This window comes from Schistocerca cancellata, chromosome 5 (genome assembly GCF_023864275.1).
Source record: "Schistocerca cancellata isolate TAMUIC-IGC-003103 chromosome 5, iqSchCanc2.1, whole genome shotgun sequence".
NCBI classification, from domain to species: Eukaryota; Metazoa; Arthropoda; class Insecta; order Orthoptera; family Acrididae; genus Schistocerca; species Schistocerca cancellata.
The window spans coordinates 810985039-811011459 of NC_064630.1; the positions used below are offsets into that span (position 1 = coordinate 810985039).

General features: G+C 44.4%; 1 protein-coding gene across 1 annotated transcript in view; it reads right to left on the reverse strand.

Annotated features, from left to right (window-relative positions):
• LOC126188815 (uncharacterized) overlaps positions 1-26421 on the reverse strand; it is a 219210-nt gene that overhangs the window by 157155 nt on the left and 35634 nt on the right. The window contains exons 3-6 of the mRNA XM_049930427.1: positions 23775-23947; positions 16691-16818; positions 9874-10049; positions 3498-3748 (exon numbers count right to left, since the gene is read on the reverse strand). Coding sequence (XP_049786384.1) covers positions 3498-3748; positions 9874-10049; positions 16691-16818; positions 23775-23947 — 728 coding nt within the window. The remainder of the gene's footprint in view (positions 1-3497; positions 3749-9873; positions 10050-16690; positions 16819-23774; positions 23948-26421) is intronic.

Genomic DNA, 26421 nt, shown 5'->3' on the forward strand with positions numbered 1-26421 from the left:
GTATTATAAAATTTGATTACTGAAATCATTATGTGCTCAAGATTTTCAATATATGAGTTACTACTCTTTTCATCTTATTTCCTGCTCATTTAAATACCACTATATCTGTCTCGAAATAATTAAAGTTCATTACTAAATCAATATCAAAATTATCTTCCAACTTTGTCAGACCTTTGTTATTCGTCTATTGGTTCATTAACAAAATAGTTCTTTAAACATCATTCTAACATAGCTCGGTCTGCAGGTAATTATTATTAACATAAACTTTAATTCTTCATTTCGGGACACTCGCATTGCACAACATTTGGAAAGGACCCTGTCTAGATTAGTTGTGAGGATAATTAAGTGATAGGACAGTTCTGGTAAAATGTTAGTTGTTATTGAACAGTATGGAACAAAAGTAACACTGGTCCACACGAATACAGTACTAAAAGTTTCAACCTGTTCGTATCGATGCGGCGGTTGGCGGGCAGCGAGATGGCGAAGCACAGAGCACACATACACCCACAGCCATGGCTCTTGATGTATCGGCACTTTACTTCTTCTTAGCGTCGCAATACTTTTCCATTTAGTGCCAATGGAATTTTGCCATGCTGTATAGGCGGTGGAACGACATATCCGAGGCTCAATGAAACCACGTCTTCCAGGAGAGCCTCCTCGATCCAGAACGTGTTTCTCAGACCAATGCCCAACTCCGACTACTACTGCTGAGCCCGTTATGCCGTGCAGCGCCCGTGCGCATTTTCCCGCGCTCGCCTGCCATCCACCTTTTACCGCTCCCTTACAGACAGGGTATTCACCCGAGGTTTTGCATTCTACATATCCTAATACATTGCCTACGTATGGACCAGACGCACAGTTACAATTTTAAACATGTTACAATAGTTTCAACGTTTCTTACACTTCAATTCTGTTACAATATTGTTTGACATTTGACATAAACATTAATATTCACATTGAAAATTGTTTACAGTTTCCTTAATATGATGACATGAAACAAGAAAGAAATGAAATCAGAACATCGATCACTAATTTATCGAAAATCAGAAGAAAAAAAAATTATATGTACAATAGTACAGCGTTGTTGTTGTTACAGGGTGTTCGCGTGCTACTGTCGTCACAATCTTTCGGAAGTGGTTCAGCAACCACGAGTAGGCGACAGGATGTGCACATTAAAGCTCCATCACAGAACTTGGAAGTTGAAGTCTTGCCGGCACTGAAAAGCAGGAGAGGCAGCGACCTGCGGCCGAAGTGACGACAAACAACAGCGCTGGTGGAGCCACAAGTGTTTCAGAGAACACTGTTCGACGCACGTTCTTGAACACAGGACTTCACAGCAGACAGCCAACACTCGTTCCCAAGTTGATTCCACAACATCCCCAATTATGAATGTAGTGAGTACGGAATTATCGAGGTTAGACTGTGGGTCGATGTAAACATGTCGTCGGGTAGGATGAATCACGTTTCTTGTAACACCAGATGGGTGGCCTTAGGTGGACACGCCAGCACCCAGGCTAACGACAGCCCGAAAAACGCACCACTCTACGGACACGAGCCTGTGAGGGCAGTATCACGCTATGGGTCGCATTCAGTTGGGATTTCGTGGGACTTGCGTTTGTTAGTAATCAAAGCCACCGTCACAGATGAGGACCTCGTGGGCATCATTGCAGACCACCTCCCTCCAAAACCCTGCTGAAAATCGACGTTAGTGATATAGGCCTGTATTTGAGCGGATTACTCCTACTTCCCTTTTTGGGTATTGGTGTGACTTGAGCAATTTTCCCGTCTTTAGGTACGGATCTTTCTGTGAGCGAGTGGTTGTATATAATTGCTAAATATGGAGCTATTTTATCAGCATACTCTGAGAGGAACCTGACTGGTATACAATCTGGACCGGAGGCCTTGCCTTTATTGAGTGATTTAAGCTGCTTTGTTACACCGAGGATATCTACTTCTATGTTTCTCTTCTTGGCAGTTGTTCTTGATTGGAATTCAGGAATATTTACTTCGCCTTCTTTGGTGAAAGAGTTTCGGAAAACCGTGTTTAAAAACTCCGCCTTGGTGGCACTGTCATCAATGACTTCACCGTTGTTATCGAGCAGTGAAGGTATTGACTGCATCTTGCCACTGGTGTGCTTTACATATGACCAGAATCTCTTTGGGTGTTCTGCAAGATTTCGAGACAGAATTTCGTTGTGGAAATTATTAAAAGCATCTCGCATTGAAATACGCGATGTATTTCGAACTTCTGTAGAACTTGGCCAACCTTGGGGATTTTGCGTTCTTTTAAATTTGGCATGCTTTATTCGTTGCTACTGCAACAACGATCTGACCCGTTTTGTGTACCGTGGGGGGTCGGTACCATCACTTATTAATTTATGTGGTATATATCTCTCAAATGCTGTCGATACTATCGCTTTGAAAACATTCCACAACTTTTTTACACTTACATGATATTTTCCGAAAGAATAATGGCTTTCTACTGTTAATGTTAAACCTCTGGTTTAGTCAGTTAATCCGGGTCCCATCTCCTTAAATTCCCACCTTTTTGCAGTTTCTTCAGTTTTAATCTACAGTTCATAACCCATAGATTGTGATCAGAGTCCACATCTGCCCCTGGAAATGTCTTACAGTTGAAAACCTGGTTCCTAAATCTCTGTCTTACCATTATATAATCTATCTGATACCTTCTAGTATCTCCAGGATTCTTCCATGTATACAACCCTCTTTTATGATTCTTGAACCAAGTGTTAACTATGATTAAGTTATGCTCTGTGCAAAGTTCTACCAGACGGCTTCCTCTTTGATTTCTTACCCCCAATCCATATTCACCTACTATGTTTCCTTCTCTCCCTTTTCCTACTCTCGAATTACAGTCACGCATGACTACTAAATTTTCGTCTCCCTTCACTACCTGAATAATTTCTTTTATCTCATCATACATTTCATCAATTTCTTCATCATCTGCAGAGCTAGTTGGCATATAAACTTGTACTACTGCAGTAGGCGTGAGCTTCGTGTTTATCGTGGCCACAATAATGCGTTCACTGTGCTGTTTGTAGTAGCTTACCCGCACTCCTATTCTTTTATTCATTATTAAACCTACTCCTGCATTACCCCTATTTGTTTCTGTATTTATAACCCTGTATTCACCTGACCAAAAGTCTTGTTCCTCCTGCCACCGAACTTCACTAATTCCAACTATATCCAACTTTAACCTATCCATTTCCCTTTTTAAATTTTCTAACCCACGTCACGTCGAAATGAAGTGTAAGCTAGAGACAAATAGAGATGGAGAGCTGCCAGCCAGTCGAAAGATCGAAGATGTAAAGTACACGAGCAACTATCGCAATTATCTTACGTGGTGTAGAAAATCACGGAAGATCTAAAAGTGAATATCTACTGGTGTTTTTTGTACCTGATTCCTCGAATGACAGTAGAGTCAACAGCCTTCGGTGCACAAACGTGATGCGCGTGTATCCCAGAATCAAACTTACCTTTGATGTAGATAGGACGTTCCTTTGGTACTTCAGGCAAGCGGGTCAAACGGTAATGAACTTCGTAAAGCGGCAGGAAACTTCGAGCTTCGTTGAACCAGACGTGGTAGTAGAAGCCGTAGAGCACGTCGGCGAGAGCGAACATTGTTGACGCCTCTGGCTGTTGCTTCTCACACTGCGCGCTGAAGTCATCGGGAAAGGCGAGATACTGCGCGTGATACGACAGCAGGCGATCATTCAACAGCGGCAGCCTGTTGACGCACGAGCGGCGAGGTTGAACGTTAAAAGCAAATAAAACAAACACGCCAAATCATGTACAGTGCAAGCAAGAACGTAAAAATGTGCATGATGGAATTTTCGCTCTGCAGCGGAATGTGTGCGCTTATTTGAAACTCCCTGGCAGATTAAAACTGCTTACTGGACTGCGACTAGAACCGTCGTGTATTTTTTTTTTAAAGTAAAGGTATTTCCTTGTGATGAGCTACAGCGATAAACATGGTGGTCCATTCATCGTGACCGGACCAAATATCTCACAAAATAAGCGTCAAACGAAAAAAACTACAAAGAACGAAATTTGTCTAGATTGAAGGGGGAAACCAGATGGCGCTATGGTTAGCCCGCTAGATCGCGCTGCCATAGGTCAAACGGATATCAACTGCTTTTTTTAAAGTAGCAACCCCCACTTTTTATTACATATTAGCATAGTACGTAAAGAAATATGAATGTTTTAGATGGACCACTCTTTTCGGTTTGTGATAGATGGCGCTGTAATAGTCACAAGCATATGGCTCACAATTTTAGACGAACAGTTGGTTTTTTAAATTAAAACACAGAACGTAGGTACGTTTGAACATTTTATTTCGGTTGCTCCAATGTGACACATGTACCTTTGTGAACTTATCATTTCTGAGAACGCATGCTGTTACAACGTGATTACCTGTAAATACCACATTAATGCAATCAATGCTCAAAATTATGTCCGTCAACCTCAATGCATTTGGCACTACGTGTAACGACATTCCTCTCAACAACGAGTAGTTCGCCTTCCGTAATGTTCGCACATGCATTGTCAATGCGCTGAGGCATGTTGTCAGGCGTTGTCGGTGGATCACGATAGCAACTATCCTTCAACTTTCCCCACAGAAAGAAATCCGGGGACGTCAGATCCGGTGAACGTGCGGGCCACGGTATGGTGCTTCGACGACTAATCCACCTGTTATGAAATATGCTATTCAATACCGCTTCAACCGCACGCGAGCTATGTGCCGGACATCCATCATGTTGGAAGTACATCGGGATTCTGTCATGCAGTGAAACATCTTGTAGCAACATCGGTAGAACATTACGTAGGAAATCAGCATACATTGCACCATTTAGATTGCCATCGATAAAATGGGGGCCAATTATCGTTGCTCCCATAATGCCGCACCATACATTAACCCACCAAGGTCCCTGATATTTCAGAGCCATCGTGGATTTTCCGGTTGCCCAATAGTGCAAATTATGCCTGTTTACGTTACCGCTGTTGGTAAATGATGCTTCGTCGCTAAATAGAACGCGTGCAAAAAATCTGTAATGGTCCCGTCATTTCTCTTGTTCACAGTGGCAGAATTGTACACGACGTTCAAAGTCGTCGCCATGCAAATCCTGGGGCAAAGAAATATGGTACGGGTGCAATCGATGTTGATGTTGCATTCTCAACACCGACGTTTTGATTCCCGATTATCGCGCAATTAGACTGCTACTGATGTGCGTATTAGCCGCGACTGCAGCTTTAACACCTACTTGGGCATCATCATTTGTTACAGGTCGTGGATGACGTTTCACATGTTACTGAACGCTTCCTGTTTCCTTAAATAACGTAACTATCCGGACACTTAGATGATGTCGTCCAGGGTACCGAGCAGCATACATAGCACACGCCCGTTGGGCATTTTGATTACAATAGCCATACATCAACACGGTATCGACCTTTTCCGCAGTTGGTAACACCATTTTAACACGGGTAATGTATCACGAAGCAAATGCCTTCCGCACTGGCGGAATGTTACGTGATTCCACGTACTTATACGTTTCTGACTATTACAGCGCCATCTATCACAAAGCGAAAAAAGTGGTCTAACTAAAACATTCATATTTCTTTACGTACTACACGAATATGTAATATTAAATGGGGGTTCCTGTTTTAAGAAATGCAGTTGATATCCGATGGACCTATGGCAGCGCCATCTAGCGGGCCAACCATAGCGCCATCTGGTTTCCCCCTTCAAAACAGTGGTTCAAATGGCTCTGAGCACTATGGGACTTAACTTCTCAGGTCATCAGTCCTCTAGAACTTAGAACTAGTTAAACCTAACTAACCTAAAGACATCACACACATCCACGCCCGAGGCAGGATTCGAACCTGCGACCGTAGCGGTCGCGCGGTTCCAGACTATAGCGCCTAGAACCGCTCAGCCACTCCGACCGGCTTTCCCCTTTCCAGCGACAAGTTTCGTTCTTTCTAGTTTTTTCGTTTGACGCTCATTTCGTGAGATATTTGGCCCAGTCATTATCAATGGAGCACCCTGTATAACGTTAAACAGATGTTGATGTAATTTTTTATCTTTGCCAACAGGTTCTGCTATTTATCTACATAAAGCATGGAACTTTAACGAACGACAATAGCAGTGTACATTTTTCATCCGCAGAAGACGTACACGAATGTCTATGTTCTGTGTTATTCCCCCCATCTCCGGACAATCCAAGCCAAGGCACGCTCCTGACTCCGTCTCCTCAAGCTCCTTTCCGGCCGTATGTGGAGTCTAGACCCCTCCACCATACTCCTATAAATCCCTCACCACCCTATCCTCTGCTACGCCCATTCGGCCTGGATCTCCGCCCCCCCCCCCCTTCCTTCACATCCTTGAACGCCATGCCCTCCGCTTTGCCTATCACATCCGCCTCCCCTCCCCCACGAGGATCCTGTACGACCTAATTCCGTTCCCCCACCTCCTACTTTTCCTCGAACAGATACAGATCCTCTACACCTATCGTAAACTCGATGCTCCTCACCCGCTTGTCTCACTATCCTCTCCCACCCCTGTCCGCTGCCGCGCCTGTATTCCCACGTCCCACCTGCTCTCCATCTCTCCACCCTCCTTACCCTCTCCCAAGGTGGCTTCCGCCAGCTCCCCCTCCTACCACATTTGATCCTCCCTCCCTCTTCCTGTGTTTCTTCGTTTGGGCACCCTCCTTCCCTTCTCTCCTCCTTCCCTCCCTCCTCCCTTTCTCCCCACTCCCCCCCCCGGGCTTCCCCTACCCCCGTCCCTCTACTCCTCGTCCCATCTCCTCTGCCATTGGCATCTTTGCTCTCCCATCTCCCTCCCCCTCACCCTTCTCACCCTCTTGGCAGGTCCCCGGACTCGCACACGTTACGTGAACATTCGTGCGCCGGAGATCATCGCCATCCGTTTCTCGTGTGTGCCGCCGTGTTTTGTGTTTAGTGTTCACCATCACACTGCATCGTTCACATGTGCCATCGACATCATCAGTGTCAGTGCGTCGTGTCAACAGTTTGTAGTGTGGATTATCGTCGAGTGTGGACGGCTCCATGGTTTTGTATTTATGTGTCTACTGTTTTATTACGCGCCATTATGTAAATTATGTGTATTCCTTCTGTTTTTTCCCCATTGTCTTTTCTACGGCTGAAGAGCAGCGTAGAATGCTCCTGCCAGCCTGCCTGTTGTACAGGCAATCGCAATAAAGGAAAAAAAATTCTGTGTTATTACACAGGGTGGTCAGAAATCGTCTGAAAAGTTTGTGATGGTGCTGCAAGGTATATTGTCATGAGAAATAATTCTCAAAAAAAAAAAAAAAAATTCGATACCTAGTGCCGTTTCCGAGATAATAGCACTGAATTTAAACAGTCAGACAGTTACGTGACGAAATTTTAAGCTCGCCGCCAGATATAATTATCGTCAGTTGGTGTCAGCGTCAATGGCAGCACACGAAACTGCTCAACCTTTGAGTCGGTTCGATGCTTACCACCATCGCATGTCCCATTTTTATATCATTTTTTTGGTTTTCGGGAAAGCAAACCAAGAACACGTTCGGCAACCCCGTTTCTTGAAGCTGCACACTCAGTAACTTGACTGGATAACTTCAGTGCTAATTAACTCAGAAACAGCGCAATGTGTCTAATTTTCCTTGTGACATTTATTTCTGAGTGCAACCTGCCCTGTAACACCCTTAGACGCTTTTCAGACTTTTCCTGGCCACCCTGTGTACAGGGTGAGTCACTAAGTGCTGCCAGCAAGAATAAATCCGAAAGTATCATAGTAGCTGAAAAGTTTGTGAGACATATGGGAAAACAGGGGTCATAATATGACGTTGGTTTCCTGTTGCACGGTGGGGTCGCTTCAGAGATATGAAGCGCACCTTCGTTTTTTAAATGGGATGCTATAGTTTGGTACTTATTTTCAGACGGCGGCTATCGAGACGAATCCAATGATGTGTAACAGTAAGGTCTTTGAAGGTCAACGAAGATCAATAATGTGGTTGTCGTTGTTGTGGTCTTCAGTCCTGAGACTGGTTTGATGCAGCTCTGCATGCTACTCTATCCTGCGCAAGCTTCTTCATCTCCCAGTACCTACTGCAGCCTACATCCTTCTGAATCTGCTTAGTGTATTCATCTTTTGGTCTCCCTCAAAGATTTTTACCCTCCCCGCTGCCCTCCAGTTCTAAATTGGTGATCCCTTGATGCCTCAGAACATGTCCTACCAACCGGTCCCTTCTTCTTGTCAAGTTGTGCCACAAACTCCTCTTCTCTCCAATTCTATTCAATACATCCTCATTAGTTATGTGATCTACCCATCTAATCTTCATCATTCTTCTGTAGCAACACATTTCGAAAGCTTCTATTCTCTGCATGTCTAAACTATTTATCGTCCATGTTTCACTTCCATACATGGCTACACTCCATACAAATACTTTCAGAAACGACTTCCTGACACTTAAATCAATACTCGATGTTAAGAAATTTCTCTTCTTCAGAAACGCTTTCCTTGCCATTGCCAGTCTACATTTTATATCCTCTCTACTTCGACCATCATCCATTGCTCCCCAAATAGCAAAACTCCTTTACTACTTTAAGAGTCTCATTTCCTAATCTAATTACCTCAGCATCACCCGATTTAATTCGACTACATTCCATGATCCTCGTTTTGCTTTTGTTGATGTTCATCTTATATCCTCCTTTCAAGACACTGTCCATTCCGTTCAACTGCTCTTCCAAGTCCTTTGCTGTCTCTGACAGAATTACAATGTCATCGGCCAACCTCAATGTTTTTATTTCTTCTCCATGGATTTTAATACCTACTCCGAACTTTTCTTTTATTTCCTTTACTGCTTGCTCAATATACAGATTGAATAACATTGGGGATAGGCTACAACCCTGTCTCACTCCCTTCCCAACCACAGCTTCCCTCTCATGTCCCTCGACTCTTATAACTACCATCTGGTTTCTGTACAAATTGTAAATAGCCTTTCGCTCCCTGTATTTTACCCCTGCCACGTTCACAATTTGAAAGAGAGTATTCCAGTCAACATTGTCAAAAGCTGTCTCTAAATCTAAAAATGCTAGAAACGTAGGTTTGCCTTTCCTTAATCTTTCTTCTCAGATAAGTCGTAGGGTCAGTATTGCCTCACGTGTATGTGGTATGAGCGACCATTTACAGAAGATATTTGAAGTGATGACCAGTGGTAACTATGCAGTGCTGCAATCTTTTTATCATGTGTTGAGTGATATTCCTTATCACTTCGGCACTTATCTAAGCACATGCTCTGACAATTCTCTCTCGTATATCATGCAAATAGTAAATATTCGCCGAATACGGCTTATCCATCTCACGTGCCATCGATATGTAAACACCATTCGACGGTTTCACAATACATCACTAATGGGATCGACATGACTAGTATCGTCGAATCAAGCGAATGTGAAAGACGTATTCCTTCGAAGAGTACGTCGATATGCTTCTCATTTGCAGAGACTGCCAACTAAATTCAGTGAGATCTAGAGAGTTATTCGCTGAAAGATATCCCCAACGTACTCACCCTACACGTGTGTATGATAAATTGAGAACAACTGGATCAAAAATGGATCCGAGCACTATGGGACTTAACATCTGAGGACGTCAGTACCCTAGAACTTACAACTACTTAAACCTAACTAACCTAAGGACATCACACACAACCATGCCCGAGGCAGCAATCGAACCTGTGACCGTAGCGGTCGCGCGGTTCCAGACTGTAGCGCCTAGAACCGCTCGGCCACCCCGGCCGGCACAACACAACATTGAGTCTAACATAGGTTTCAATGTACACTGGTTTATACCTTATTATATACTTCCCAGGCGACTTCTTGTCTTCTTCCACCTTGTAATTCGCTGTCTGCTCGCTGACGTATTGCATATCCTGTATCCAGCCCCTTAATTTCGTGTGTAGCATGTCCCTCATATGCTCCACGTGATTAATCCAGGTACTGAGTAGCTCATCATTCGGGTCCGTTTTCTGAGAAACACAGAGAATAATTCAAATTACTGGCATAATATTCGCAACCAGCAGCCAGTCTTAACTTACACTTATTGGTAGCTCTATCACGTAACATTGAAATTGTGGCCGGCATGTGGACTAACACTCAGTTTTCTACAGCCATTGCAACTTGAATCCAAAATAAGTGTCTAGTGATGTCTTATTAAATACAGACAATTTTCAACCTATAACAACAGATAAAAGAGTTCCAATTATTTCTAGGTAGAAACAGTATGTGAAGATAACACGATCTACTCTTCTTTTTCTTTTTGCTGTGCTTTCTTTTTTCTTGTTTTCCACTTTACTTTCTTGATACATCGAAAGAGTTATTTCAGGATGAGTACTGTAAATTTATTTTTTCCTACAGCTATGTTCCTGCTTGCATCATGTCATGACCATCACTAATCGTTGAGTTGGTTGCTGAGCGTCGTGACCCGACTACCCAAACGTCTCCACCCTGGCCAGTAACCAGCTTCTCTCAGAACCTCCTGGGGAGGCAGACCAGAGATGTCCTTGATTTGATCCCTGCACCTGGTCGTTGCTCCTCCCTCCGGTCTTGTGCCCTAGACCTTTCATGATTATTTTCTCGAGACTTTCTCCATCTCTTCTCACAATTTGGCCATAGAACTGGAGAATTTTTTGGTTGACAAAAGAAAAAGGCGCCTGGAAATACTGAGTTGGTCTATGATGTACTCATTTGTTCTTCTTTCGGTCTGTTTCATGTGCAGCATCGTGCGCCAACACCAAAGCTCAAACGCTTCGATGCGCTCTTAGTCTCTCGCTTTAAGAGTGCGTGTCTCGCAACTAGGAGTGTTGATATTTTCAAAAATATCGGAAAGCCGATATATTGATATTAAAACATATCGTTACAGGCCACCGACTTATCGAAAAATGTGTCGATATATCGACGGAAAACGTGAATACGTACGAGCCTATAAATATATCGGGTGCATATTGTAAAAATACAGCCGGTTTTAGATCTATATATTTAAGTATTGATTTGTAATTTGATACTCTGTACATCAACAAGCTAGCTACCCACTTATCACCCTTATAGCAAGAACTGAAAAGAAAACGATGCACGTTCACGCTTGGTGATAACCACTTTGCTAACTGTATGTAAGAGGCACAATAAAAGGTGACCGACGGGTCCGTCGTTGGGTTTCGTCGCATATCGGATTTGCCCAGAACACTCCTTGTCGACTTCCCTGTTTTTTCCCATTCCTGCAAACGCCAGCGCCCTGGCAGCTGTGGTGTCAAATTTGCGTGGTGAAGTTAAACGTTGCAGTTTCTGTTGGTAGCGCCGAGCGCCGATTACGTCAGCATACGCCCCCCCCCCCCCCCCCCCCGCACACACACGTCAGCGCCCAATCGCGTCAATTACATTGTGGTCATCTATTGCAAACTGTCTTTAATAATGCCGATGTGAAGAAATAGCACACAGCTGGTGTGCTATCTCTCAACATCGGAAATCTTGTTGTTTAATTGACCCAGCCATCAGCTAGTGCATTCTGACTTCTTCTTTGTGCCACCTATACTTCCGTGAAGGGAGTCAAAGAGAAATACCAGACGTGATGGGAGCTCGAAAAATAGCAAGACACTTTCACATAGTGAAAGTAAAATTACGTTTTACTACAATTTCGAAACAACAACTTCATACACTACTGGCCATTAAAATTGCTACACCAGGAAGATACGTGCTACAGACGCGAAATTTAACCGACAGGAAGAAGATTCTGTGATATGCAAATGATTAGCTTTTCAGAACATTCACACAAGGTTGGCGCCGGTGACAACTACAACGTGCTGACATGAGGAAAGTTTCCAACCGATTTCTCACACACAAACAGCAGTTGACCGGCGCTGCCTGGTGAAACGTTGTCTTGATGCCTCATGTAAGGAGGAGAAATGCGTACCATAACGTTTCCGACTTTGATAAAGGTCGGATTGTAGCCTATCGCGATTGCGGTTTATCGTATCGCGACATTGCTGCTCTCGTTGGTCAAGATCCAATGACTGTAAGCAGAATATGGAAACGGTGGGTTCAGGAGGGTAACACCGAACGCCATGCTGGATCCCAACGGCCTCTTATCACTAGCAGTCGAGATGACAGGCATCTTATCCGCATGGCTGTAACGCATCGTGCAGCCACGTCTCGACCCCTCAGTCAACAGATGGAGACGTTTGCAAGACAACAACCATCTGCACGAACAGTTCGACGACGTTTGCAGCAGCATGGACTATCAGCTGGAGACCATGGCTGCGGTTACCCTTGACGCTGCATCACAGAGAGGGGCGCCTGTGATGGTGTACTCAGCGACGAATCTGGGTGCACGAATGGCAAAACGTCATTTTTTCGGATGAATCCAGGTTCTGTTTACAGCATCACGATGGTCGCATCCGTGTTTGGCGACATTGCGGTGAACGCACGTTGGAAGCGTGTATTCGTCATCGCCATACTGGTGTATCACCCGGCGTGATGGTATGGAGTTCCATTGGTTACACGTCTCGGTGACCACTTGTTCGTATTGACGGCACTTCGAACAGTGGGCGTTACATTTCAGATAATGTTACGACCTGTGGCTCTACTCTTCATTCGATCCCTGCGAAACCCTACATTTCAGCAGGATAATGCACGACCGCAAGTTGCAGGTCCTGTACGAGTCTTTCTGCATACAGAAAATGTTCGACTGCTGCCCTTGCCAGCACATTCTCCTGATGTCTCACCAATTGGAAACGTCTGGTCAATGTTGGCCGTGCTACTGTGTCGTCAGAATACGCCAGTGACTACTCTTGATGAACTGTGGTATCGGGTTGAAGCTGCATGGGCAGCTGTACCTATACACGCCATTCAAGCTCTGACTCAATGCCCAGGCGTATCAAGGCCGTTATTACGGCCAGAGGTGGTTGTTCTGGGTACTGATATCTCAGGATCTATGCACCCAAACTGCGTGAAAATGTAATCACATGTCGTTTTTAGTATCATATATTTGTCCAATGAATACCCGCTTATCATCTGCATTTCTTCTTGGTGTAGCCATTTTAATGGCCAGTAGTGTATAGATAAAAATATCACCACTCCATATTGTCATAGCGATAACGATACAGCTGGGAAAGATATGTCACCGATATATATCGAAACATTTTGGGAGGTATATCGATATTCTGCCAGAAACCCTACTCGCAACCATAAAACTGAAGGGAAAACACGAGTGTTCCAACAAGTCGCAAGTTTGAGATATTCGTTATTGTTCTGTTCTGCGAAATCACGGTGATTTCCTTCATAGTCACTCGCTCTAGCGTGATCTGTCTTCTTATCTCATCTTCACACCTTGCCGTGTCACAGATGTTTGACACAAGATAGATGAAAGACTTCCAGGTCCTTTAATCGACCTGTGAGCTGGACCTATACTCCTCGTTCACTTATTATGAATTTCGTCTTGTTGAGATTGGGGTCCAACCCATATGATAGACTAATGTCCTTTACTGTTGTTAACAGCTCAGAAACTTCATTTTCGCTGCTGTGTACAGGTACGGTGTCCACAGAAAATCGGAGCTTGTTAAAAATTCTACCAGCAAGTGAGATGGCCAGCCATCAACATCATTCCTTATAAAATTTTCTGTATAAATATTGTACAGGTGGGGGCATAGAACTCAACCCTCTCTGACTCTTTTTGATACGCTGAAGAAATCAGATGTACCAGCACTTGTCTTCGAATCTGCGAGGTGATTATTGTGTGAACTTCTGATCGGTACTGTCAAGTGCGGTGAGACACCAAACTCTGAAGTACCTGTCACAACTTTTCCTAGACAATGCAGTCAAAGACTTTCCTATAATCACGGAAGCAGACAAGACAAGAACACAAAGGTTTCGCAATTCCTTGTTGTACGTTGAGGAACTGTTCACGAGTTCCTTTTCCTTGAATATAACCTGTTTGTTCTGCGGATAAACGAGGCTGGATACATGGTTTCAAACATTGGATCGAGATGTAGTCGTCGTGAATGTAATTCCTATTTTCATTTTTTCTGGTGCTGTGTACTCGCACGTTTATTAACACGTTATTTAAAAATTTTCCCTTGAACAGAATAATGTGAGGTTGCAATTTGTGTTACAATATAAATCGATGTATTCGTAAAGTTTTGAAAGTGTAATTTTAAGCCAGATATGTTGAGCTTTAGAAACATACCGATAGATCGACAGAGAAAAAACATCAACGAAGAGTCTGGACCGAAAACGAGAGAGTGTTTGTCGTGCCACGGGAATGAGGGTGTACTGCGTGCCGTGGTCGGTGAGAAACAATTGTTTCCCTCAGTATTACGTGCACCGCGGAAGAGCAACTAATTAACATATGGGTCGCGTTGCTTCTTATATGGGAAACTCCCCATCGTATCCCCCTCAGGTTTAGGGGTAAGGGGGCCCAGTGTACAGACTGTCAAAAGCTGAACATAGATCAAGCACGAAAACAGGAAGAAGGTGTACTGTACAGTGAAATAAAAAGCAAAATAGGAACAGCGAACTGTAGATTACCATTATTTGCACGAAGATTCTGATGTTGTAATCAGATTTTCAATATCTTTACTAACTTAATGTTTGGTATCTGACGGTAAATTATACAAGTAACCCCCAGCAACGAATTTCCAAAATATAAACGCTTCATCCGATTTTGTCGAACGCCATGCCTTTAGAAAGCTATTAGTGTAAACCTAAATTGGTACGAATTACAGGCATGTAACGTAAATAGTACGTGAGTTATTGGAGGTCAAAGTGGCTGATTACTATCGATGGCGTCAGACCATAAGTACTCTACAGTTACACGAAAGAATGGTTGCAGCGCGCTTATAAATATATTTATTCATCTATGTCTTTGTTAATATCCGACATATGCTATTCATAAAGAAACTGGTGAATTATTTACTGTGTTTTACATAGCACAGAAACATTAGGCTTCGGGCCTACCTTTTGCTTCTTTTTCTTATATGTGTGTGTGGTCTTCAGTCCAGAGCCTGGTTTGATGCAGCTCTCCATGCCACTCTATCCTGTCCAAGTTTCTTCATCTCCCAGTTCCTGCTGCACCCTACATCCTTCTGAATCTGTTTAGTGTATTCATGTCTTGGTCTCCCTCTAAGATTTTTACCCTCCCCACACTGCCCTCCAACACTAAATTGGTGATCCCTTGATGCCTCAGAAGATGCCCTACCAACCGATGCCTTCTTCTAGTCAAGTTTTGCCACATATTTCTCTTCTCTCCAGTTCTATTCAATACCTCGTCGTCAGTTATGGGATCTACCCAGCTAATCTTAAGCATTCTTCTGTAGCACCACATTTCGAAAGCTTCTCTTCTCTTCTTGTCCGAACTATTTATCGTCCACGTTTCACTTCCATACATGGCTACACTCCATACAAATACTTTCAGGAAAGACTTCCTGAGACTTAAATCTATACTCGATGTTAACAAATTTCTCTTCTTCAGAAACGCTTTCCTTGCCATTGCTATCTACATTTTATATCCTCTCTACTTCGACCATCATCAGTTATTTTGCTCCACAAATAGCAAAACTCATTTACTACATTAAACGTCTCATTTTCTAATCTAATTCCCGTAGGACCACCCGATTTAATTCGACTACATTCCATGATCCTCGTTTTGCTTTTGTTGATGTTCATCTTATATCCTCCTTTCAAGACAGTGTCCATTCCGTTCAGCTGCTCCTCTGGGTCCTTTGCTGTGTCTGGCAGAATTACAATGTCGTCGGCGAACCTCAAAGTTTTTATTTCTTTTCCATGGATTTTAATTCCTACTCTGCATTTTTCTTTTGTTTCCTTTTCTGCTTGCTCAATAAACTGATTGAATAACATCGGGGATAGGCTACAACCCTGTTTTACTCCCTTCCCAACCCCTGCTTCCTTTTCATGCCCCTCGACTCTTATAACTGTCACTGCTTTCTGTACAAATTGTAAATAGCCTTTCGCTCCCTGTATTTTACGCCTGCCACGTTCACAATTTGAAAGAAAGTATTCCAGTCAACATTGTCAAAAGCTTTCTCTATGTCTACCAATGCTAGAAACTTAGGTTTGCCTTTGCTTAATCTATTTTCTAAGATAAGTCGTAGGGTCAGTATAGCCTCACGTGTTCCAACATTTCTATGGAATCCAAACTGATCTTCCCCGAGGTCGGCTTCTACCAGTTTTTCCGTTCGCCTGTAATAAATTCGTGTTAGGATCTTGCAGCCGTGGCTTATTAAACGGATATCAACACCTGCTTTCTTTGGGATTGGAATTATTATATTCTTCGTGAAGTCTGCACTAGTAATTCAATTTCTGACTCAGCAGACTGCTAACACATTACGAGGAAGACGAAAAGGTCGAATTTTTTCACCGCCCTTATCCGTTTTCAGCTTGCATTCTCTCTCTCTAACAACGCTACAAGTATCGTAGACGTACGGGAGAGTCAGAACTCTTACAGATGATTAACGTCACAATCGGACACGCAAAGATAACGACAGTGTGAATCAGACATAGGAAGCAGACTCTCAGAACTGACCACTTAACGCGCGGCTGTGTGTTTCATTTTCTCACCCATCTTACGTGTAAGAAACTGAGTAAGGAAAACGTCACTTACCATGATCTCGAATGCGAACGGAACCAAAGCTGCTGATATATGCCTCACACCATGTGAGAGCAACTGGGCAACATTCCGTGAGTAGCTGGAGACGTGTTCCAGGTAGGCGGGCACCTCGGCCTCCAGTTCTGGACAAGACAGACGACATTCTAATGAACTACACAACTGACCAGATTTCTGTCAGAAACACAGCTTTCACTTCCTGGCTTCAACTGTTAATATGATACATGTAGGCAAAGCTGCAGTCCAGGAAATATACATCAAATGTATTAAAAAAACTTAGAATACTATAGCTCCATATTTAGCAATTATATACAACCACTCGCTCACAGAAAGATCCGTACCTAAAGACTGAAAAATTTCTCAAGTCACACCAATACCCAAAAAAGGATGTAGGAGTAATCGGCTGAATTACAGGCCCATATCACAAATGTCGATTTGCAGTATGGTTTTGGAACGTACGCTGTATGCGAACATTGAGAAGTACCCCGAAGAAAACGATTTATTGACACATAGAACGGATTCAGAATATATCGTTCTTGTGAAACACAGCTAGCTCTTTATACCCATGAAGTAATGAGTGCTATCAACAGGGGACGTCAGACTGATTCCATATTTTTAGATTTCCAGAAGGCTTTCGATACCGTTCCTCTCAAGCGTCTTCTAACCAAACTGCGTGCCTACGGAGTATCGGTTCGATTCCCGGCGGGGTCAGGGATTTTCACCTGCCTCGAGATGACTGGGTGTTTGTGTTGTCCTCATCATTTCATCATCATCCAGGACAGTGGCGAAATTGGACTGAGCAAAGATTGGGTAATTGTACGGGCGCTGATAACCACGCAGTTGAGCGCCCCGCAAACCAAACATCATCATCATCATCATTACGGAGTATCGCCTTAGTTGTGCGACTCGATTCGTGATTTCCTGTCAGAAAGGTCACAGTTCGTAGTTCTAGAAGGAAAGTCATCGAGAAAAACAGAAGTAATATCCGGCGTTCCACAAGGAAGTGTTATAGGCCGTCTATTGTCCCTGATCTAGATCAACGATATAGGAGACAATCTGAGTAGCCGTCTTAGATTGTTTGCAGGTGTTGCTGTCATTTACCGTCTTGTAAAGTCATCAGAAGGCCAAAACGAATTGCAAAATTATTTAGATAAGAAATCTACATGGTGCGAAAAGTGGCAATTGAACCTGAAGTTATTCACATGAGTGCTAAAAGAAATCAGCTAAATTTCGATTACGCAATTTCACACAAATCTGAGGGCTGTAAATTCGACTAAATACTTAGGGGTTACAATTACAAATAAAATAAATTGGAACGATCACATAGATAATGTTGTGGATAGAAAAAACCAAAGACTCCGATTCTTTGGTAGAAGGAGCTACAGGTGTACTAAAGAGACTGCTTACACCACGCTTGTCCGCCCTATTCTGGAGTATTGCTGTGCAGTGTGGGATCCGCATCAGGTGGGACTGACGGATGACATCGAAAAAGTACAAAGAAGGGCAGTATTATCGCGAAATAGGGTAGATAGTGCAACAGACATGATTGGAGTGGCAATAATTAAAACAAAGGTGTTTTTCGTTGCGATCGGGATCTTCTCATAAAATTTCAATCACCAGTTTTCTCCTCCAGTTGCGAAAACATTCTGTTGCCACCCACCTACATAGAGAGAAATGATTAACATGATAAAATAAGAGAAATCAGGGCTCGCACAGAAAAACTGAAGCGCTCGTTTTTCCCGCGTGCCGTTGGAGAGTGGAACGGTAGAGAGACAGTTTGAAGGTGGTTCACTCAGCCCTCTTCCAGGCACTTTATTGTGAGAGCAGCGTAATCACGCAGGTGTAGATGTAGATGTCCACATTGTAGCGTTCCTTAAAAAGTGGTATAACAGACTTGATGATTAAGTTGAATGAATGTCTGATCTGTGGAATGACTACTGAACTCGAATTGTCGTGTGGCGTGTTGTAAGTGCAAGTAGTGTTCTTAGTCTGTGTAATTGTTAGCAAAACTTAACACGAATCGGTTGGGTAGTGCAACTCTCAATACCAATGAAGAAACAGTCACTGCAAAATACATTCACCCCCTTTACCACTGAATGCTGAAGCCCTGTTAAAAAACCAATAAGTTTGTTCCCTGTACACGTAACAATTAAATTAAATGGTCTTACGTCTAAAGCAGCAACGGTGGAACGCGTATATTCTGGTCTCTCATAAAAAAAATATAAATATACTAACTACAGGCTCAGCAGTGTGCAATGCAGGCCATAATACTTGAAATGCACATGAAATTCATTTGGCTGATAAACTAGAACATTTAAGAAATTCCAAATTCTTTGAAAAATATATGACCTGGACCGGGAGGCGTTGCTGATGATGATGCATTACTAGCACTCACTGTATACAGCAGAATTATGTTGCAAATTAAGTTTGCCTCTTCAAAAACATCTGGAAATTGAACTTACATTACTCACAATTGATTCACAAACAATGAGATTTAAACAGCAAGTATTATCTAACTTCACTAATCCAACGTAAATGCAAATCATCAAATTACGCATAGCTCTGTTAACAAATCTTAAAAACATTACAAAAATGAAATACCTAAGTAGACTTTCTGTGAAAACCGTTTACGTACATCGTGGGGTTACTCAACAATAACAAATTGTCAGCCAACTCACCTATACTAAAGCTCTGGCAAAAACAGAACATCGTAATTATTGAGAATCTTTACCTCGCATACATGAAGACTTCTGCTTCCATGTTCAACAATATCGACATACCTGCATTGATCTAACTCTTGGTGACTTCACACAGCACACCACAGAAGCTGCCCACTCCACCGTCTTTCCCTCACACGCAGCTGCCTACAAGTGTGCGCCCAGCTCTCTCCATCACTACATTCTCAGACCAGAAACAGTGTCTCTGGCTCTACGGTCGCGCACAGTCAGCAATCCACATTATCGAGCCTATCAGAGACATTTGTCGTTTATAGTATACTAGTTTCATTTTAATTTATTAATATTCTTATCTTATTCTGGTGCCACATACAAGTGAGCCCCAGTATACTCCTTTCAGCATTGTGTTCAACGTTAAAGACCAGATATTCATCATTTTGATTTACAGCTCCATGTACTGGCCGTGTTTGCAGTTAAAATTGTTGGAAGTGAGGTCCTTCAGTTATGCAAAACACCATTTTCTCTCAGTAGCCGCCGGCCTGAGTGGCCGAGCGGTTCTAGGCGCTACAGTCTGGAACCGCGCGAACGCTGCCGTCGCAAGTTCGAATCCTGCCTCGGGCAGTAGTTCTAAGTTCTAGGGGACTGATGACCTCAGATGTTAAGTCCCATAGTGCTTCGAGCCCTTTTTTTTCAAACGTTCACACACCAAAAATATTTAACATAATGATACGAACAGCGATAAATACCAGTCCAAGAGCCAATAGAAGATATCTATACCATGTAGCATATGTACAGCTACTAGAGGAGAGATGACAGCAAAATACGGAGAATCTAGATTAACAACAGAATCAAAAACAACGCACTCGTTAAAACAACCACCGATGCAGCTTAATTTTCCAAAACATAAATATTCGTTCCCAGTAAGTGGTACTGAACAACTATGACAGAACCCAGCAAGTACAAGTTATGCCGCAGGAATTACAGGATCAAAATTTGCAAGAGGATTAATATAGATTAGTATAACATACAAATAACCCTACTGAAGTTTTTAGGGAGGTTTTTTCCTCAGTATGGATCCAAATTCCACCTCACAGCCAAAAGAACGGGAACTAAAATTAATATAAGGTAAAAAGCTCAAACCCTAAAAAAAATAAAGAACGCAACCACAGTATAAGAAAGGAATTACCCTTGGCTCAAACGAACTCATCGCCTGTTCGAAGATGGGTCCGCCATTCCCTTCAAGAATATACACTACTGACCATTAAAATTGCTACACCACGAAGATGGCGTGCTACAGACGCGAAATTTAACAGACAGGAAGAAGATGCTGTGATATGCAAATGATTAGCTACTCAGAGTATTCACACAAGTTTGGAGCCGGTGGCAACACTTACAACGTACTGACATGAGGAAAGTTTCCAACCGATTTGTCATACACAAACAGCAGTTGACCGGCAATGGCCGAGCAACTGGCTCGTCACAATACACCAGTCACTACTCTTGATGAACTGCGGTATCGTGTTGAAGCTGCATGGGCAGCTGTACCTGTCTGTACACGCCATCCAAGCTCTGTTTGACTTAATGCCCAGGCGTATCAAGGCCGTTATTACGGCCAGAGGTGGTTGTTCTGGGTACTGACTTCTCAGGATCTATGCACCCAAATTGCGTGAAAATGTAATCACATGTCAGTTCCTGTATAATATATTTGTCCAATGAATACCCGTTTATCATCTGCATTTTTTCTTGGTATAGCAATTTTAATGGACAGTAGTGTATCAGTGACACCTGACGAGGAATGACTGCTAGTTAGACACACGCTTGGTGCATGTACTTACTATCAGTGAGCCTGCTGTCTGTGTGTTGAATGGGGAAGGTGCCCGACCTATTTCAGTTTGACCGAGGCCACATGGTGATGTGCAGGAGTCTCTGTAGGAGCATTTCGGAAATTGCACGACTTGTATGCTTTGCGAGCAGTTCTGTAGGGAGTGTCTTCAATACGTGTGGAAACCAAGATGAAACCACGTCCAGACGTCGTCGGGTTGGGCTACCATACCTCACTACAGATGTCGGCTGTCGTAGGCTGGGCGGACTGGTAAAACAGAACAGTCGGCGAACTGTGAATGCGTCAATGTTAACAACACAAGGTAGACAACTACGACTGAAATGGGCTCGTGACCATCGGCACTGTTCGTTAGCACAGTGGCAGAGCTTTGCATGGGCTGATGAACCCCGATACCTCCTTCAAATGGTTCAAATGGCTCTGAGCACTATGCGACTTAACTTCTGAGGTCATCAGTCGCCTAGAACTTAGAACTAATTAAACGTAACTAACCTAAGGACATCACACACATCCATGCCCGAGGCAGGATTCGAACCTGCGACCGTAGCTGTCGCTCGGTTCCAGACTGTAGCGCCTAGAACCGCCGGCCACTCCGGCCGGCATACCTCCTTCATCATGCCGACAGGAGGGCGCGAATCCGTCGTCTTCCAGGGGAACAGCTCCCTGACACCTGTACTGCTGGGCAGTGAGAAGTTGGTGGCCATTCCATTATGCTCTCAGGAACATTGACATGGGCACCCATGATTGCAGTGGTGCTCGTGCAAGGCACCATGATGGCCAAGAAGTATCGTAGACTGGTTCAATACTGTACCGTCTGCCATCGGGTTCCCCGATATGGCAGGCAGCACTGCATAACAGCCACGCTATGAGGGAAACAAACCAACAGCCAAACAGGCGAAGACATAAGGAAACACGCCGAAGATTCGAGTCGATTAATAGGAACCTTTCCTTGCAGAGATCGCCGCGACATATCCGGCCACGGATTTCTAAACCGGGTTTCTATTGGCTCCAGCTCATTATATAGGCCCGGCCGGTCGAAGGCACACCAGTCTTCGTCCGCTGCTAATGGCAACCGCTATAGCGGAGTCTCCGAGAATATATCACCGAAGCCGCTGTACTGCACCGCCGATCGAAGTACCAGCCGACCGAGAGGAACCACATCTCCGGCTAGATCGACGGACGCCTACATCTATTGTACAGCCAGCTATTGTATTGTAGAAGAAGTTACGTTCAATAACCTGTTGGAGAATACAACAAATACCATGTACACCCCTTCATGACGCCAGTGACATTTTTCAACAAGACAATGTGGCATGTCACGAGACGAAGAGTGTGATGGAGTGGTTTGAGGAATACAGTGGCGAGTTATAATTGATGTACTGTCCCCCAGCTCGCCAGATCTCAACCCAATGGAACACATCTGGGATATGACTGAATGTGGCGTCAGATTTCATCGCCACCCCCCCCCCCCCACCCATTTTCCCGAAAATTACGGGAATTAGGTGACTTGTGTGTGCAGATGAACCCTACCAAGCCATCACTGCTTCCATGTGACGACGCGTTGCAGCTTTTATCCCTGCTAATGTGGACACACTGGCTATTAAGTATATGGTCATAATGTTCTGCCTGATCAGTGTACATGCATACAGTTATACATAGTTTTTTATATTATGTATGGATACCATTGTATGTATTGTATTGTATGTTAACCGGGGACCTAGAAACGACGGAGAGGCTCCGTCCCCGCCGCAGCCGCAGTGATCCACAGTCCCACGACGACTACCGCAGTCCACTTCACCCCTCCGCCGCCCCACACCGAACCCAGAGTTATTGTGCGGATCGGCCCCCGGCGGATCACCCAGGGAACGTCTCACACCAGACGAGTGTAACCCCTATGTTTGCGTGGTAGAGTAACGGTGGTGTAAGCGTACGCGGAGAACTTGTTTGCGCAGCAACCGCCGACGCTGAGGCGGAATAAGGGGAACCAGCCCGCATTCTCCGAGGCAGATGAAAAACCGCCTAAAAACCATCCACAGACTGGCCGGTTCACCGGACCTAGACACAAATCCTCCGGGCGGATTCGTGCCGGCAACAGGCGCTCCTTCCCGCCCGGAAAGTCGTGCGTTATACCGCTCGGCCAACCGGGCGGGCCATGGATACCATATTAGATGAAATTTTCGCACATTGCGAATTTCTAACTCGTCATCTTCCAGCGAAGGCACCGCGATTCGGTTGATACCTCGAAAATTTTCGCCACTGAAATTCACCGAGAAAACCTGCATTCCCAAAGAACTTACTTACAAATAAAGACTCACCTGTTTTGCTGATGAATTCTCCTCGGGTTATCAGCCGAGTGGTGGCGTCGTCTTGTGGCAACGTTTCAATGAGTTTCGTACCGATCATCTTCTGGTGAAGTGTGTCAACTCCCTCCCATCTTCGCCAGAAGATGATGGGTACGAAACTCATTGAAACATTGCAACAAGACGACGCCACCACTCGGCTGAAAACCCGAGGAGAATTCATCAGTGGAATACGCCGAGAAAGACTGCAATCGCATGTATCTCACCTGTTTTGTTCATGTGCCGCTGGAGAAAATTCCATTTATGGCGCCCGGCGCATTTTTTGCCCAGGCTTATGGCTTTTGTGATGTGCCGAAGGGTGCGCAGTAATTTGGAGAGGACAGGACCCCTCTGACCGTCCGAGGTCAGCGTTTCCACGTTCCACTCCGTGATGTTAGACCTTTAAAAACAAAACGCAATCAGCTGGTGTAACAAATGAAATCCTGAAATTTGATTGTAAGAGGGGATGTGATACGTGGGGAGGCGCCGGCGCCAGTTGCTTTCTCCGTTCGATTCACCCAGATCGATCGTTTCCCTCTGGCGTTGCTCATCTCTGCCTCGTTGGCCGGTGGTGCTGGTGGGGTGGCGGGCAGACTGGGTTTTGGCTTCGGAACGGCCGGTACGTGTCGCTGCTCAGGGAGTGAAACTAGTGTTTGCGTGGAGTTAGCTGGATTTGACCGGTGTATGTGGCTCGGAATGCGGAAGTGCACCTGTTATTGCAAGTTCTTGAGGCGTGACTGGCCCATGGTCTTCCACAGAGGACACTGAGCAATGTGTTAATCATTTTGGCTAGTGGAGTTGAACTATGTATCACGCAGCTGTCTATTGAAGGGCATTCAAGCTTTCTAGTTTTGCAATCGGACTTACCCATGTTTTCACTAGCTTCTTTCTTATGAGTGTCAATATTGTATTGGAACTGCGACGTACTGGTGTAACAATATTATGCTTTGTCTCATCGTTGCCCATTTAAAACTAGCCTGTTTGTGCTGGGGCAGTTTTACATATTTTGAAATTTGAAGTCTACAGATAATGCTCTTAACCATTTTTAATTTCCCTTTGTCTTGATGTGATCTCTCTTTGCAGAATTTTATCTTAATATATTCTGGGGGCTGTTAACATTGTTTCTTTTCACTGTGGCTGTGTGTTTGTGCTATTCTGTTTCAGCACTGCAGCGGCCACCTAGTCCATGTCTGAATCGATGTCCGGAGTACGACACCTTGGCCGACCAATACCAGAGAGAACGGGAGGTTCTTTTGGCCGCGGGGAAAATGGCAACCGATACGGGGGCCACTGAGTTCTTCGGGTTGCAGTGAGTGGGGATCTTGCATTCAGTTAAGTTTCCTCTGCATTGGGACGCCAAGGCGCCTGTTCCGTTTGCTATACTCCTTATATACACTACTGGCCATTAAAATTGCTACACCACGAAGATGACGTGCTACAGACGCGAAATTTAACCGACAGGAGAAGATGCTGCGATATGCAAATGATTAGCTTTTCAGAGTATTCACACAAGGTTGGTGCCGGTGGCGACACCTATAACGTGCTGCCATGAGAAAAGGTTCCAACCGACTTCTCATACACAAACAGCAGTTGACCGACGTTGCCTGGTGAAAAGTTGTTGTGATGTCTCATGTAAGGGGGAGAAATGCGTACCATCACGTTTCCCACTGTGATGAAGGTCGGATTGTAGCCTGTCACGATTGCGATTTATCATATCGCGACAATGCTGCTCGTGTTGGTCGAGATCGAATGACTGTTAGCAAAATATGGAATGGGTGGGTTCAGGAGGGTAATACGGAACGCCGTGCTGGATCCCAACGGCCTCGGATCACTAGCAGTCGAGATGACAGGCATCTTATCCGCATGGCTGTAACGGATCGAGCAGCCACGTCTCGATCCCTTAGTCAACAGATGGGGACGTTTGCAAGACAACAACCATCTGCACGAACAGTTCGACGACGTTTTCAGCAGCATTGACTATCAGCTTGGAGACCATGGCTGCGGTTACCCTTGACGCTGCATCACAGACAGGGGCGCCTGTGATGGTGTACTCAGCGACGAACCTGGGTACACGAATGGCAAAACGTCATTTTTTCGGATGAATCCAGGTTCTGTTTACAGCATCACGATGGTCGCATCCGTGTTTGGCGACACTGCGGTGAACGCACATTGGAAGCGTGTATTCTTCATCGCCATAGTGACGTACCACCCGGCGTGATGGTATGGGGTGCCATTGGTTACACGTCTCGCTCACCTCTTGTTCTCATTGACGGCACTTCGAACAGTGGACGTTACATTTCAGATGTGTTACGACCCATGGCTCTACCCTTCATTCGATCCTGCGAAACCCTACATTTCAGCAGGATAATGCACGACCCCATGTTGCAGGTCCTCTACGGGCCTTTCTGGATACAGAAAATGTTCGACTGCTGCTCTGGCCAGCACATTCTCCAGATCTCTCACCAACTGAAAACGTCTGGTCAATGGTGGCCGAGCAACTGGCTCGTCAGAATACGCCAGTGACTACTCTTGATGAACTGTGGTATCGTGTTGAAGCTGCATGGGCAGCTGTACCTGTGCACGCCATCCAAGCTCTGTTTGACTCAATGCCCAGATGTATCAAGGCCGTTATTACGGCGAGAGCTGGTTGTTCTGGATACTGATTTCTCAGGATCTATACACGCAAATTGCGTGAAAATGTAATCACATGTCAGTTCTAGTAGATTTGTCCAATGAATACCTGTTTATCATCTGCATTTCTTCTTAGTGTAGCAATTTTAATGGCCAGTAGTGTAGTTTTCAGGTAGGCAAAGAGGTTTGCCCCCCTTGTATGAATGTTACCGGTGTTAGGTTGGTGGCGGAAGCCTCATCTCT